Raw genomic sequence first — 16,646 nt, forward strand, 5'->3', positions numbered from 1 at the left:
GATTTCAGTCTGTCAAAGGACGCACGTCAACACTGTCCCTTTAAAAATGTTTTCATTGTTATATTAAGTAAGAAACGCTTGTTTTAAGCCCTTGTGTCTTGGTCAAGTACAGGAGAATCCATGTCTGTGCACCTTGAAACTCTCTAATTTTCATAATAAAATAAATAAATATATATTTTGAAGGGACAACCTTATTAGGAGTCTTTATAGAGATATAGTCTCTGTCTCTTACCAGAAAATACTGTTTTCTCACAAGGATCCGAAGCATTTTACTTAATATTTTATTGTTTACACTGATCTGCTGTAGTTAATTAATGTGTAAGAGAAAATCTCATTTAAATACATTTTAGTGCCATATTTTTACAACTTTAACGGTGAATTACTCTCATGTCATATTATGTTTTTGTTTTATAATAAAGATTTTTTGATATTTAAGACTCCAACCAGACCAACTTTAGCTAATAAAATAACAAACATTGCTTTATTTGGTTGTTGTTGATGTGTGTGTGCTGTTTTATGCATCTATTAGGCAACCTACGAGTGCAATTATTGTATAAATGCAGATTTTTTCTGAAAATACAATCAAAAAGTTATCAAAACAACAAAACATGATCCAGCGCCATCATTTAATCGCCTGCAAATTTATTCACTCTTTCTTTTAAATCAGGTTTTCAGTTAAACGTTCAGGCAACAATAAGGAGCAGGCAGCAGACTAGACAATCCTTCATTTTATTCCAATTATGTGTACAGTAGATCACTATAGGAAGCTAACACAGTATATGCGGTAATCAGTCAGTTAGCTTATGCTCACCCGAGGACCAAACCATACAACGAGCCAGAGCAACGTCTCTCTGTTGAGTACCACACAGCGTTATTGCTAGAGACCAAGTAACATGTCAAACAGGACGCTTTATGGCGCCACACACAGTCCACTGAAAGATGCAAAATAAACTTGTACGACCTCGACCAAGGACGAGACCTGGAGACGACGCTGCTGCTGACACTTCTTGTCATTATTATTATTATTATTATGAGGATCGGGGTTATTTCTGTATATAGGCGTTTAATAAAGATGGAAGACATTCCCTGTGGGTGTGAGTAAATGATCTGCTTTCTTGTTTCGTTTTGAGTGATGCGAGAAGTAGAAAAAGTAAATCAGGCTGTGAAGATTTACTAGCTGAAATATTCATGAAAAGACATCTTCGTTAAGGCATCACACCATCCGTCTTCATGTTAATTTTACTGGTGGGCCTCTTTGGTCTCATTAGCATTTTTCCCCTCAAAGCAGGCGTACCGTATTTTGATTATTTATCCAGGTTGTTACATAACACCAAAGCATACATCATCTAAAATGAGAGTCGATGCTGAAATGTACGTGGGGTGTTAAGTCGATTATGAAAGGTGGATGGAGAGTTTAATCTACCTGCCGCTTCATTTGGATGACATGTGGAGCGATGAGGACATGAAAGTCTAACAGTCTAAGTTCAGGATTCCTGTTGGGAAACAAAAATAGCTCTCAACAAGACAGCTTTGTACTTTTACGCCCTGCTGTCTCGTAAAACTTGAGGAAAAATAGTGCACTGAGTCATGCTAATGGCTTACCAGCAGAGAGGTGAATGAAAACCCTTGTCACATTTGGATTTCTACTCAAAAAGGAGACAGGTTCAGTTCATTTTCATCCAGACAGTCTCATGTGGCATAATAAAGGAGACCTTTTATGCTTTTCCCCCTCTCCTTCAGTGTGTAACATAGGTTCTTGTGCATGTAAAATTAAAAAGCCTGAAGTCTGCACCAACGGAAGCTCCTCTCTCCCACAGAAAACACTGCTCCTGAATGCTTCGTCAGTAGTCCCGCATTTAATTCTGTGACTTCTTGACATCACACTACGTCACCATGTCACACATTTGCATAATGTATGCTATATCCACGGTAGAAGTGAAGCTAACTGGAAGCTGAAAACACAACAGAGTTGACCGGCGATACGGTAGGCGGTGCTGGCTCAGGCGTGTGTGAGCTGACGAATCAGAGCAGACTGGGTATTCAAGAGGCGGGCCTTAAAGAGACGGGAGCTTAAACAAAACAAAAAGCGTATAAACCTATTCTAGTAGTTACCCCAAATAAAATTATGAACCTGAAAATGAGCATAATATGTCTCCTTTAACGTTGCTTCACATGCAGCGTGTCCTCGCTTGAATATGCCTCCTATAATAAGCATTTAAGATTCAGTGACAATCAACAGAAATAAAAACAATCCATCAGACATTTCAATTAAGCAAATATACTGGGCTCAATAATTACAAAATAGAAAGTCAAACAATCATAAAATCTATTTTAACACTTGGAGTGCCCTTAAACCAGCTGACGTGACTGACTAATAATATATAAATATATTGATATATTGCTTCATTGAGGATATACTGCGAAAAAACTAAACTAAACTGTGAGAAAAGCCTCACAGCGGCTGATCACAATTAAATTCAGTCCTACAGGAAGGCTCATTTCAAAGACTGCAGTTACTGATGCTCAGTTACATCATGGCTCAAGTACACCGTGAATCCAAAATAACTGAGGCGATACATTACATACAGTAATATACCCAAAACCCAAAGAGTCTAATAAAAGAGTTTCAGAAACAAAAGAACAATACCTTAAGTTTCCACACTGCATTTCCTACGTCCACGCCTCCTCTATTATAAGGCAGTAATTACAGTGCAGGGAAGTAAATAAACAACGATGAAGCAGTAACATAAGAAGTGTGTCCTACATTAAAGTATACTCAATTAAAGTGAGATTTTATCTTTCTTTTACTGCTTTTTTTGTTTCAAGATGCCATTTGCTCCTTTGTTACGCTAGGGGCCACCATGTGCATGTGTTTTGATAACAGAGGACACACACACAGACACACACAGTTTTCTGCTGAGCCTGCCTTCCTGTCATTTACAGTACACAGTCACTGTCTTGGTGTCATTTCGTCACAGCTGCTTTGGGAATTTCTGTAAAAGTGGAAAAGGATGACGCTTCAGTTCAAGACACGCCAAAACCTCCGGTCGTGTCCTCGTTCGTCCAGTTTTCCTGAGGTGAAAAGAAACCCCAACGACCCCAAACACAAACCATTTGAAGTAGAAGTAGTTTTGTGTGTGTGTGTTTTGTACACAAACCACACCTGAGTGAAACACAACGTCCAACGAACTTATCATCACCTTAACATGACTTGTTTACACTGAGCAGAGGAAGAGGAGCACACGTGAGCCTCGTTGTGTATTTTTAGTAAAACATACACACTGAATGTTGAAAGTTTGAACACAGCCAACACTGCTGCTGTCCGACCGTCGATAAATCAACACGTGAGTTTTTGTCTTTCAAGAGATGATTTTCCTTTAACAGCTGCTTTATTAACTACTTATTATGTTTAACTTATTCTACGATTATGAAAAATGTGTGTTTGTTGTTAGCAATAATGAGAGGTTGAGAATTAGGTATCTATATATTTTGATACTCTATGTGTATGTATTCTATGTCATATGTCTCTTTTTTAAAAGTATTTTTATTTAAATTTTTACAGTAAACATGATCTGAAATAGAGCTGCAACAATGAATTGTTCACTGTTAAATTAGTTTTGATAATCGATTCATCAGTTTGACTAATCTAGATCTAAAGTAAATCTGAATGATCTGATTCCAGCTTTTTTAATGTGAATATTTTCTGTTTTTTCTGTTTCGTTTTGTTTTTCACTGCTCTGACAGTAAACTGACTGACAGTTTGGACTTTGGGAAACACGGATCGACACTTTTCACCACTTTCCAACAATGAATGGATCAATTGAGAATATAACTTAAAAATAATCGTTCGTTGCAGCCCTAGTCTGATTTTAAGCATATCAATTAATTGTTAATACGTTAGTGTGTAGTTTAATAAGTTGTGATCTATTTTTAAAGTTTGTTTATAGTCACGTGAACCTACTTAGCCAACTGAATTGTTGAATTGTTGCTACATTTACCTGCACTTAATATGTTGCACACTGGTTTGAGACAAATACGACTGTTGGCAGGTTTTGTGTTTCTCCTTCTGTCACTGAGGTCAGGACTTCATGTTAGAGTTTAGACAGTTGTTGCCCAGATAACCAGTTGAGGTTCTGGGTTCTGGTAAAGGGACTGTGATATTTTGTCCTAATAAATAATTTTCATGGACATCTTCCAGAAAATCAGATATGAATATAATATATATATGAATAATTATTGTAAGTTATCTGTTCCTGTTTTTGTCGACGTGACTAGAAAACACTTCCTACCAGTCCATATTTTTTCACATGGCGGACTCACGCAGACGCGCACACACCTTCAGATATTTGCAGCTGTGCCTCAGTCAGGGCCCCACAAACGTTTGGTCACGTGGTTGATTTATGATCAGCCTTGAAGGGTCACAGTTGGTCGGGCCACACAACATTGCTCCTGGTGCACCCTAAAAATGGCTGCTGTTCAAACTCACCGTCACCATAAATCCAAACAGGGGCTGCTTTGAAATAAGGCCCCACAGTATACTGAGCACGTGACACCAGTGTAAACAGATAATTCATCTAACTTCATTTAGACTTAAAGTGACACTGAGTTTTGCTTTGCAAGTTATTTAAGGTTATATCAAAGTCCATATTAAAAAAGTGTCTACGATAAGTGTGATATAATTCAATAGATAAAACCAGTCTCAGTATCAATTCAGTCAAGGTGCAGAACAACAGTTAACAGCATTAACAGTCTGACAGAAGATAATCATTTTTAAAAGCACAGGTCACAGTAGTCGCTAATCTGCCTTCGTCTCAGCAGCAGGGGGCGCTGCAGCTGAGGACACCAGTCTGGCAGCTTCTTCCTGGGGCTCCACTGGCCCTTCTCCACCTCCATCCTCCTCATCCTCCTTCTCCAGGCCCAGTGGAGGCTGTCTTTGTGTGTGCCTGGAGCGAGCTCGGTGCCTTCGAGGGTGGAGGAAGAGCGCGGGGTCCGGCATGGCTGTGGGCTCTGCAGGGCCCATCACTTTCTCTATGGGCACACACTCCCGGGCACGCTCCACTCTTGAAGACGCCCGAGCACTCTTACGCTTGGGTTTAACCACAGGAGAGGAAGGGGAGGCTCCCGACGGCATCTGTGGAGAGTTCAGCTCGGCACCGCACTGGGGCCCCTGACTATTGGCTCTGGCGAGGAGTCCCTGCCTCTGCTGCATCCTCTGGTGGTGCAGTTTCTGCCTGGCAGCATGCAGCTGGAAGGAGAGGTATGCTGCTGCCTCGGTTTGTTTCTGCAGCTCCGTGTTGAGGATGGTGGAGCAGTGGCTGCGGCGCTTCAGCTCCTCCAGGAAGTGGCGCTCCTTTTCCTTGAGATTGGCTCGGAGGGCTCCCACCAGAGCCCCTTTGTGACCCAGCTCCTTACGAAGCTCTCCTAAGGTGCAATCGCGCTCGGCCAGGCGGTTTTCCAAGCGCCGACAGCTGGCCTCCAGGAGCTCCTCTTCCTCCTGCAACTCTGACACAGAGATGGACCAGAAGTGCTCGTGTTAATCATGAACATACGTGAGTAATCTGAATGCTTGTGTCAAACAAAATCAGCACACTTATTAACAATACACAGCATACACACACAGTTCAATACATGCTGTACACTATAGAGGCAGTGCAGTTTATCTAAAGCAGCTCTAATCCTCGGCACATATGATCATAGAGGCACAACTGAGATTGTGCAGATCATATTCAGGCTGCAATCCACTCAGTTAAATATAGACTGAAAGAAGTCGGAGTGTCTGGAAAATCACCAGATGAGGATTATCTGTGAGCTGTATGGAGTATGGTGGGTTTAGGGATGGAGATTACACACATATTGGAAGGGTAATCAATTGTCAGGCTGCGCTAGAGCTGGGCAATATGTCAGTATTCGTTCTTTATCATCGAGTGTCATCATGTTTTAGGATTTGTTCTGAAGATAGCTCTATGACAAGTACTTCAAAGTCGGACTTGACATTACAGTTCATGTAATTTTACATACCTGAACAAATATCTCAGTATGCATGAATTCAAGGGCTTTATTGTCATGTGCAGATATAAACATGGTATCAGTGCAATGACATTGTTAGTTCACTATGTCTCTAACATATCTGTAATGATCGATGTTAAGATAAATGGATGAGTTTACTTGCGTTATCTTTGCGCTCAGCCATCTTCAAAAAACGTAGTAGTAGTAGTGGTAACATACAGTACGTTTTATGTCCTTTGTTATATTTCACCAATAATAATATAAAAAGACTGGGTTTAAATCTCCCAATCACTGACTTTTCTGCACTGAGACACAATCTGTCAAGAGAGAATCGCGATGCATGAAGAATTTATGCACAAAAATAATTTTATCACCAAACAGTCAAACATGACGTTTGAACAGTCCAAAACCCAAATATACACGTCACATTTACATTGATATGAAACAGAAAAAACATTCATTGCATGATAAATTACTTGAACGATGAATCGATCAACAGCATTTGAGAGTTAAATGGAGTGGAAGAAGGGAGGTAAAAGCCAGCACAGATCACTTTGTGGTGTTTTGAGTTTAACCCTCGTTAGTGCCACTTAGATCATCGTGCACTGCAGATACATGACAGCATGTACTTAAAGCTAGTTGTTGCAATCTGATAAATTCTCACATCAAAATAGCCCGCTGACTGATTTCTATAATATCTGCTCGTGCTGATTCAGGCATCGTTCCCAAGACACAAAACACGACGTGGGGCCTCCTCTCGACATGAACTTCACCCTCTCCGCCAAGGTCGGGTTTAACGCAGCATGCTGCTGCTCTTTGTTGCTTTTTTGCTTCTGTAGACAACAACTGTGCTCTTTCATTCCACTAAAATTCCCCAGAGGAGACGTGGAGGAGGTGTGGATGAAAAGCCAGTGCAGCAACCTCAGGGCTGACTGAGCTGCAGCCTGCCAGAGGAGAGGAGATTACATCCACAGAGGCCGGCGCTGATGCCTCCGCCCATAGAAATAGGTCAGGTTTCTGGGTAGGAGAATCCAAAAAGGCGATGGGAGGCTCGGTGAGTGCGGGAGGTGAAGCTATAAAGCCTGGAATCCATATTAGGCTTAAATGTAAGAGGGTGCTTCATACATTGATAAAAGCTCTGCGTTTGATGTTGGATCCACACATCTTGATTGCTTTATGAGCTTTCTCTCTAATCACTCGTCTTTTTTGCATTATTTTCAGTCTGCATAACTTCTCTTTCATCATACTAAGTCCTTTTTCTTCGTCTCGTATCCCCTTCTTCAATCCTTCTAGGATTGATCCTCCGGCGACCGATCAGTCTCAGGTTTTCTGTCGCCCATCACCACACCCAGTTGAGCTCATATGCTAACTATAGACTACCTAATGTGATCTTCATATCCCTCCATACCCCTCTCCCCTCCTCCATGTCTGCAGCTGACTGCACTCCGCCACCTTGTCTTTTCCCTTAATCGCCCTCCTCGCTACCTCTCATTACATATCTCCTTCCACCTCTTCCTCGCTCTCTTTTTTCCCAGCTCTACGTCTCTCTTGTTCTCAGCAAAGTCTGTAAGTCGACACCCCCGCTGGGACGACGAGGGAAAAACGAGAGCAGGGAAAGAAAATGAGGATGGATCAATTTGTCAGGGTGGGAGGAGAACAGAGGGCTGGGCTGTATCGATGGATCGGGGGATAACCTGTCTTGGAAAAGGAGATGAGGGCTAATAGCTGAGTAATGCAGCCAAGCACGACTCCCCCCTTTTCTCTCTACAAGCACACACACACACACATATTCACACTCTCATACAGCCTTTTGACTTCTCTTTCCCCGGTCTGTCTCTAATTCGCTGTGACAAAATGGTGCCTATCTCTGCATCCCTGCATCCAGACACCACAAACGGTCCTGCTAATGTCAGTCGTGAGCCAAATATGTTGAGGCGTGCTGTTTGTGCAGTATCTTCACAGTGAGCGTGTGGCCCCCCCCCATACAGACACATATGTGTAACAGAACTAATAGACACATATAGGAAAACACAGATGCACTTGAAAACTGCCTCATTTGGTTTGTGTTTGGTCCTGGAGGAGGAGAAGAGGGAGGAAGGTGGCTGACTGGGATCTTTACCCTGGGGGATGGGAGCCGGACACAGATTGTCTGCTGGACCATGAGCCATTCAGGGACCGCTCTTGTCTCCTGGGTGCCTCAGCCAGTTGTTTGAATCAGGATCATTGTCTCCTGGGAGATTCAGCATCCCCTCTTCTTTTCGTTTCTGTGCCTCGTCTGTGTGAATGCTGTTCTGCCTCTTCTGTTTCCTTCCAGGTCTCCATGGTTGAGAGGAGTTGGTGTTGTTTATTATTAAGATTAAATAAAGTCGGTAACTACACTACTGACATGCTGAATTCATAGCAGAGCTGTTTTATTGGACTGCATTAGACTGTACAGGTGTACATAATAAATCATCACATAATGAAGAGGCCTTTGAGTGACTGTCTGTATTTTTGTCTCCAAAATGTTCAAACATTGTGATTTTTTGCTGATTTCTTCTGTATACACGATGTTGCGTGTGCATCCTGGGAGATGACTCCCTCCTCTGTTGCTTTTCATGAGGTTTCTTCCTTTTTCTCCTCATTAAAAGGCTTTTCTGGGGTGTTTTTCCTCATCTGACGCGAGGGTCTAAGGACAGAGGCTGTTGTACGCTGTAGATTTCGTAAAGTCCCTTGAGGCAAACTGTGATTTGTGCTCCTGGGCTATATAAATAAGATTGACTTGACAGACGGGGAGCTGATTCATGATGGAGGTGGGTGAGGAAGAAAAACAGATGCATGAAGGAAGATGGAAGTTTTTCCACAAACCTATTTGGCTTCTGCCAGGAGGATTCACCTTCAGCTCACTTGTCAACTCTGAAAACCACCAGAGAAAGACAGAAACACAGAGAAGAGGAGTTAAAGAGACAGTAATATAGACATAAACCCCACATGAAATCACATTGTTAGAGCTTCGATTTAGATACTGCATGGTGCTGAGATGTCTTATTAAGGCTGTAAGCTGACATTTTCTGTTTGCTGCTGCTGGAGAACATAACAGATGCTTGGTGCAGTTTTCTAGCACATTTTCAGTGAGCTCATACATAATTTATGAAGCTAAATCTGAAACTTTACATCAAAGACTGTGTGTCAGGGACTCGGCCAATAATGTTGCATTACTTGTCACAGTCTGGAGGAAAGAATACGTCCTTTACTGTAACCTCAGTAAGACATATTAGCATTTCTAGCACTCCTCGCTGAAATCAATATTCGCTTAAATAAAAACTACAGGCTGTGCAATCAAGTGGGAATGCAATCTAAACAAATAGGAAATGCTTTTCATTAAGAAACGTAAGCAGAGCCGCATTAATCAAAACATCTGATGTGGCTGAATAACACTTTACGCAGTGTTGTGGCACATTTCAGGCATTTTCACAGTTTTTTTACAGTTTCACACTAAAACATTCTGCAGACTGATGGATTACAAGATGATATATTTAGGTTTTATCTGGAGAACTGCTCGACACAGATGTTCTCATGTGATTTCTTATAACAAATATATAAAGCTGGTTGACTTTCTACAGTAAATGGACTTGCATTTCTACAGCGCTAATCCAGTCTACTGACCGCTCGAAGTGCTTTACGACACTTGTCACATTCACACACACATTCATACACTGATGGCAGAGGCTGCCATGCAAAGTGCCAGTTCCTCATCAGGAGCAATTTGGAGTTCAGTATCTTGCTCAAGTACACTTTGACATGCAGCCCGGGATTCGAACCAGCTAGCTTCCAACAACTGGACAACCCGTTCAACCTCCTGAACTACAGCTGCCCACTTTCTGCTTGTGCAGTTTGTGTTTCTTCTGGATATTGATTAGGGATGGGAAGATAAAAGATTTGTATTTTCATTATCAGGATAATCTTGAATCGAGATAATCGTGAAAATCCTCAGAGGTGGCCATACGTCTGACTTGGTGTCCTCTAGCGTGCATACAGATGGGGGGCAGCATATCACCAGCATAACTGCTAACTGGACGCCTTCGAATCATTTTATCTCGTCCCATTAAAACAGAGACGGACGTTGTGCACTCAGCAGCTTGTCCATCTGAAATTTATTGGACAGTTTGATCACAAACTTGATTGTGTGACTTTTTTGCTACTTTACTGGAGGAAGTAATAATAGAGCTGAGCGATGTGAACATTATTAGGATTATCCGAACATTACGTGACACGATATCTGGCATTTGTAGGCACGGGGTGGATTATATCTCGACTAATGGTTGATGTTTTTGAGGAGATAATGTATCAGACTGGTTATTAGCAGTGTTGGATTTTTTCCCTGATATAAAAATATTTCAGCTTAAGCGTCTCTGACAGGGTTGCCTGGGTCAGACTGCTGCTTGTGTCTGGCCTGTCAGTCATCTTGATGGTAATTCAGAAAGGCCTGACTGCAGATAAAACTCCACTTTCAGCTTTCAGCACACGCTCGAACACTGAAATATGTGTGTGTGTGTGTGTGTGTGTGTGGTGTGTGTGTGTGTGTGTGTGTGTGTGTGTGTGTGTGTGTGTGTGTGTGTGTGTTTGTTTGTGTGTGTGGTAGAGATTTGCCCTATTTCCCTTTGCCAGAAATATGGGCCTGCTCAGTCAACCATGATGATCGTAAACTAGTTTAATTCTAAAAATGGAGAAAGACAACATTTTTAATCTATAACTCTCACTTACGTAGATGTTTACTTAAAAATACAAAATACTTTAAAATATTGTGGATGTTTTTGCATTTTGTAATCAAAAGGAGATCAATGTGGAGCAGCACATGTGTTATTCCTGGCCTTTCTCCTCCTCTTGCTCTCCCTGTCACACCCTTTCTCCTTCCTCTGCAGTCAGCATAACACACCCACCCATGCAGCTGGCATGGAGAGAGAAAGACAGAAAGGATGAGGAGGGTAGGAAGAAAGATAGAAGGGAATGAAGGAAGGAAGGAAGGAAGGAAAGGAAAGGAGGGAAGGAGGGACCCTTAACAAGCAGTTCCAGACAGTCTGATTAGTTGTTAATTACTGCAATGACTGCCAATGGTGGGAGACCCTGAGTCCTGTTCTCTAGTCATTATCCTCATTCACAACTGCCAGAAGCACTTTTCAAGTTAATCTAACAGCAGGGAGTCAGCTCAAGGAGCTATTTCTTAAAACAACAGTCAAACAATGAAAACGAGGCGCTCAGCATTTCCAGAATGTGTAATGTTTGCCGGTCAGGCTTATCTCCTCCAGCCTCACTGAGCATTCAAGGTTTTTGTTTCATAGCCCGACCTTGGATGCTGCACAGATATCTTAAAGGACACACGCCAAATTGATTGCCATGACACGTTATAAACACATTATAAGAAAAAGCCTCCATTTCAAAAAGACAGAAATTGATTTAGCTTGTAGTTCAAGGAGACAGAAGCGTGATCGGCTCTATGCTGATGAAACAGAGAGTTTAGAACAATAAAACAGAGGTCAGCAGTAAAAAGGCAGCGCTAATGCGCACGGTAACACCGTCAGCTCAACCTTGCAGTACCCTTCCAGGCTGCACATCAGTGAGCTGGCAGCAAACGCCTCTCTCACGCCTGCAAACTGCATTAGCCAATCAGCACCCAGCCCCAGAGCCATCCTCCAGACTCCTCATCACCTCAAATTATATCTGTAAAGCTATTTGAAACCAAGCCAAAAACTGAGAGGATGACTTCAAGTTATACATGCTGGCAACATGTATAAACATGGTCAGCTGCCAAGTTGTGACTACAAGAAGGATTTCAAGGAGTTTATATTTACAGAAACAACAATTAGTTTATTACTGAATCTAAAACTATTTTTCCTTCTGTTCCACTGAGTGGGGCACATTTTGACCTTCAAGGTCTTCCACAAGGAAACATCCATGTGAACAAGAAGCAGGCTTCACTGTACATACAGACTAAAAATAACAGCTCCAAATGCAAGTAGAATTATAACAACTGTTTTGACAGTTTGCAATTTTCGATGAAATACAATACGATACGATACGATACAGTACGATACGATACACTACAACACGATATGATATGATATGATACGATACGATACGATACACTACAATACAATACGATACGATGCGATACACTACAACACGATATGATATGATACGATACGATACACTACAATACAAAACGGTACAATATGATACGATATGATACCAAATAAGAGGAGAGCACAGTATCATAATAAATAAATACATAAATAGTGTGAACAGCAAGACTGTTGTGGAGGACTTTGACAAACATCTAAAGAAAATTGCTGTGCTTGAAACCAAAATCCACTTAGAGGTGAATATCGAAGTGAATGTACTGTCCGGGAATGTCTCCACTTTACCTTTGACCCAAAGGAGTCGACAACAAGACAACGCTAACATGTACAGTATGATCAGCACCTACAAGACCTCAAACAAACAGGAGAGCCGCCTGTCAGGCAATAAATGTGCAAGTAGTAGGAGTCTGGCCAGAGCCCAGCACTCTGAGACCCTGCACTACCATCCACGCAGAGCGCCCCATCATCCTCTGCGTGAGTAGGACACGCGCAAGGGTCAGTGCTCAGCTTCAGTCGCTTCAGCTTCAGTCAGACCACAAACCAAGCCGAATCAGTAATCATAGACTTAATTTCACCATCTACATTAAGACAATTGTAAAATCACCCTGCTATCACCTGATGTCTCATCAGGATTTAAAATCCAGGAGTTTATCTGCATCTGACTGTAACACTGTCTTTACAGAGTTGATCAGACAGCAGCTGGTTCAAATATGCTGCTGGAGTCTTCACTGAGACCAAGACAGAGGATCACATCAGTCCAGTTCTCAGATCTTCACACTGACTTCCTGTTTGTCCAAGAATTGATTTTATGATTCTACTGTTTGTTTACAAAGCACTGAACGATTTAAGGCCCGAAACATTTCTGATCTGCTGCGACTTTATGAGCCGTCCAGAGCTTTCAGATCGTCCTGGACAGGTCAGCTTACTGTCCCTACAGTCAAAACTAAACTCGGAGATGTAACATCAATTTTTGAGCTCTACATATCTGGAACAGACCTGAAGTCTGCTCCAGTTCTCAGCTCTCAGCTCATTAAATAAGGGCTTCTTGGATTATATTTTACTCTTATAAATGTGATCTAAATGTGTCTTTTCAGTTTGCCTGAGCCTTACCTTGCATACTGCAAATCTGCGAGGGTACGTAACGGCTATTTGATCTGACTTTGCCGTTAAAAAGACATTTGCCTGCAGAACCTTTTAACTGATTTTCACTCATTGCACCATAAGAAGCTTTAAAGATGCTCAGCAGAGAGAGATGTGTGTTTTTAGTGAGTGTGGTGTAATAACGTCCCACAGAAACCTCTGCGGGATGTGGAAATGAAAGGCTGTATTATAGGCAGATTCAAACTAGGGAGCAGATTAATGACTCCTGCAGCTGCAGGATGCTGAGGAAGGAATATGTTTGTTTGTTGCCACTGAGAAAATGCAGAGAAGTTCTCTGGAGACGTCTCCATTGATTGCATCTCTTCTATAATGAAAACTATTGTCTTTCTGAGGGTTTGACCGCACATTGTCCTGTTTTTCTTGGAGCTGACATAAATATAACTTTAACTCAGTGTGGACAAAATAATAAGCACTCTGTAACAGCAGTATTTGGGCCGCCCTTTGCGTTCACAGTGGGAGACCCCCGGGAGACAGAGAGGAGGAGAGGACGAGCAAACACTAAGAAATACACAGTCTCTTTGTTGGTCTCTCTCTCTCTCTGTCTCACAACACCACACACACACACACACACACACACACACACACACACATACACACACAACACACTGCAACCACCAATCACAGCCTTACTGACCAGATGTGATCTTGCAACAGAACTACACAGTGATGGAGGGAGTCATTTTCTACACAACTGGTCATATTGGCTCTGAGCCATCCCACCCTGTCTGTCACACACACACACACACACACACACACACACACACACACACACACACACACACACACACACACACACAAACCCCTTCCCCCCTGCTCTCCTCTCATGAATTTGTTAACCACAGTCCCGTTCGTATGGATTACTGAAGCTATACAATCTATGGATTAACCTTGATGTACGCTTAAAAAACATGTGTGCTTTGTGTATTTTGTTTGCGTGTATGCATGCATGTTTTTCTGTGTGTGTGTGTGTGTGTACTGTTTATTCTGTTTTTTTTCAGTCACATGAGGAAACTCCTCCATTGTGTGGACACAAATCTGCCCCCTACAACGTTAAATATTAATTAAGGGGTAAAGGCTCGACTTTAAGGTTTTAGGTTAAAATAATGACCAGGTTTAGGTTTGAGTGACTGTTCAGCTTAGATCTGTGATCATATTAGTAAAGGATAAGGGAAAGCCTCCAGGGAATTAATGAAATCAAAAAGAAACCCCCCACAACATGCGAGTGCACTTGCTTGCTTGATTAAATGGATGGCATATCCATTAGGCCTGAAACAGGAAATGATGCACGCTACAGGAATCGTAGCATGACATCACCATGTAGTCACTGTCTGGCTTTGATTGATGGTGCAGACACACACATTAGAGGAACAATGAGGCCCGTATGCACATGAGGATTTCTTAACTGCGGATTGTAACACAAAAGCAGATCATTTGCAGTCCATCAAATCAATCTGAAATTATTGGAAACAAGGCTCTGCCTCGATAGAGTCGTAAAAACATCTGTATGCAGGCTTGATGGGTTATCACAGAGTTAAAACACGTCACCGAACCGTCTTCTTTCCAATAACACATCACGTCTTTAATTAAAAACCTCTGTAAATCTTCTCTCTGAGGGTAGGGGGGTGAATGAGAGGGGTCCTCGCTGATTAATAAAGAACCGAGAAGCACACAACACTAGGAGGGCATCAAACAAAGAAATCCTTCAGTTAAACGTGAGCTCATTATCGGACACATGATTTCTGACCATTTCACGGTTTTGGCTGCTCAAATGTGATGCTTTTTCTGCTTTTCTTTTTCATACTTTCATCCCTGCAGCTCTTATTAAAATATAGATCTCTACAGCGAATCTCTTAACTCTTCATTAGTGTAAGTGATAGATACAGAATTAGCCTTTATTATAAGAAGATGGTGACTGAATAGGTCAGAAAGTGCCTTCCTAAATGTGAATCTCAGGGTCACCCAGTGAGAACAGGAGCCAGCGTGTCCCTCACCTGAGCATCGTTTCTGCAGGGAGAGGATCTCCAGGTGGAGGCCGTGGAGTAAGGTGAGGTGCTCCTGCCTGAGGAACACCACGCTCCTCTCCACGCTTGCGACCTGCCGAGACAGGCTGCTCTCATCAGCCATGGCTGAGTCTGGAGAGAGAGAGACACACACACACAGAGGGAGGGAATCAGATCAGAAGGATGGGGCTGGTTTTTATTGTTTACTCCTCCAGCATGAGACTAGTCTCCAACTTTATATCGCACCGTAGCACTGAACTCCAGCTGCTTAAATGTCACTTTCTGACAGTGTGGATACTGCTTGTGTCAGCCCTGTAGAGAGGGAAGTGCAGGTTCTGTATCGAGGTCATGTGGGAGCTATAAATAAGGTATTGATGACCAGAGAAATCAACAAGAAATGGATGAAAGCATACCCCTCCTGTCAGGGCTGCAGCAAGATCAATAACTCAGCTGTTTCCATTTGAGAACAAGTCGATGCAAATGCCTCTGCTTACCTTTAAATTGATGTTAAGTGCCAAAATCTAATAGATACGCTTCGTTATAAAAACGTCCATGCTGGCCTCCGGCGCTGGTCCAAATCCTGTGGGCTGCCGCATCCACCCGAGCGCATCGTCTCTGAAGCGTTGAGGCGCTTCTCCAGCTGCATGTGACGCCGTTTGACTCGAGGCTGGATCGCTGCGTAAAAATGCGACACGGCACCGCGCTCCTCCGGCAAAACCGCTCCTTGCTGCTACATCCGAGCATCACCAGGAGGAGGATGTTGTCAGATCGCTCAGTGTGAAAGCCCCGGAGGAGAGTGCGCAGTCCATATTTTTTTTTTTTTTACCACATGCGCACCTCTCTCTCCTCCTCATCCACCGAACTGAGACGTCGAGCTGCTGTGTGACGGCTGAAAACAAGCCGCCGTGAGCAAAAACACGCGAGAAAGAAATCGTACGACGGAGTCAGCGGCGCCGCTGATTGGAGGGGAGCAGCCCGGATCAGCTGCACGTCGACTCCGGAGAGGATCGATACAGAGCGCGTGGGAGCACAAAGGAAACACACACACACAGCTGTGATCACAAAACAAGTAAACAAGTAAACTAATAAACAATATCAAATGTGAGTGAGAGGGAAACACTTTCAAATCCGCCTGCTTCAATTTAAGCGGGACTTCCGCACCACGGACAGAGACAGGCCCGGGGTCATGAGGGGGCTCTCAACCTGCGGCCCGCGGACCTCGAGGGGGACGTCATGAGGTCCACTGTTGTTCAATTCCAAGTTACTTTCAAAATGCAATATTTTACATATTACACGCTACCTTCATTTTAAAGCAATATAGTACCTTACAATATTACTGTCTGCAGGATTGTGCCAGTGTAAA

General features: G+C 42.7%; 1 protein-coding gene across 1 annotated transcript; it reads right to left on the reverse strand.

The window, feature by feature from the left end:
* Nucleotides 1-713: 713 nt before the first annotated feature.
* Nucleotides 714-16,399, reverse strand: ccdc92ba (coiled-coil domain containing 92Ba). The gene is made up of 4 exons (XM_084351646.1): nt 15,778-16,399; nt 15,275-15,415; nt 8,854-8,901; nt 714-5,502 (listed from the first exon to the last, which is right to left on the reverse strand). The coding sequence occupies exons 2-4, from the start codon at nt 15,405-15,407 to the stop codon at nt 4,796-4,798; spliced, it is 888 nt and encodes a 295-aa protein (XP_084207772.1). The 5' UTR covers nt 15,408-15,415; nt 15,778-16,399; the 3' UTR covers nt 714-4,795.
* Nucleotides 16,400-16,646: the final 247 nt, after the last annotated feature.

This window comes from Pagrus pagrus, assembly GCF_965226575.1.
Source record: "Pagrus pagrus genome assembly, chromosome: 4".
Lineage (NCBI taxonomy): Eukaryota > Metazoa > Chordata > Actinopteri > Spariformes > Sparidae > Pagrus > Pagrus pagrus.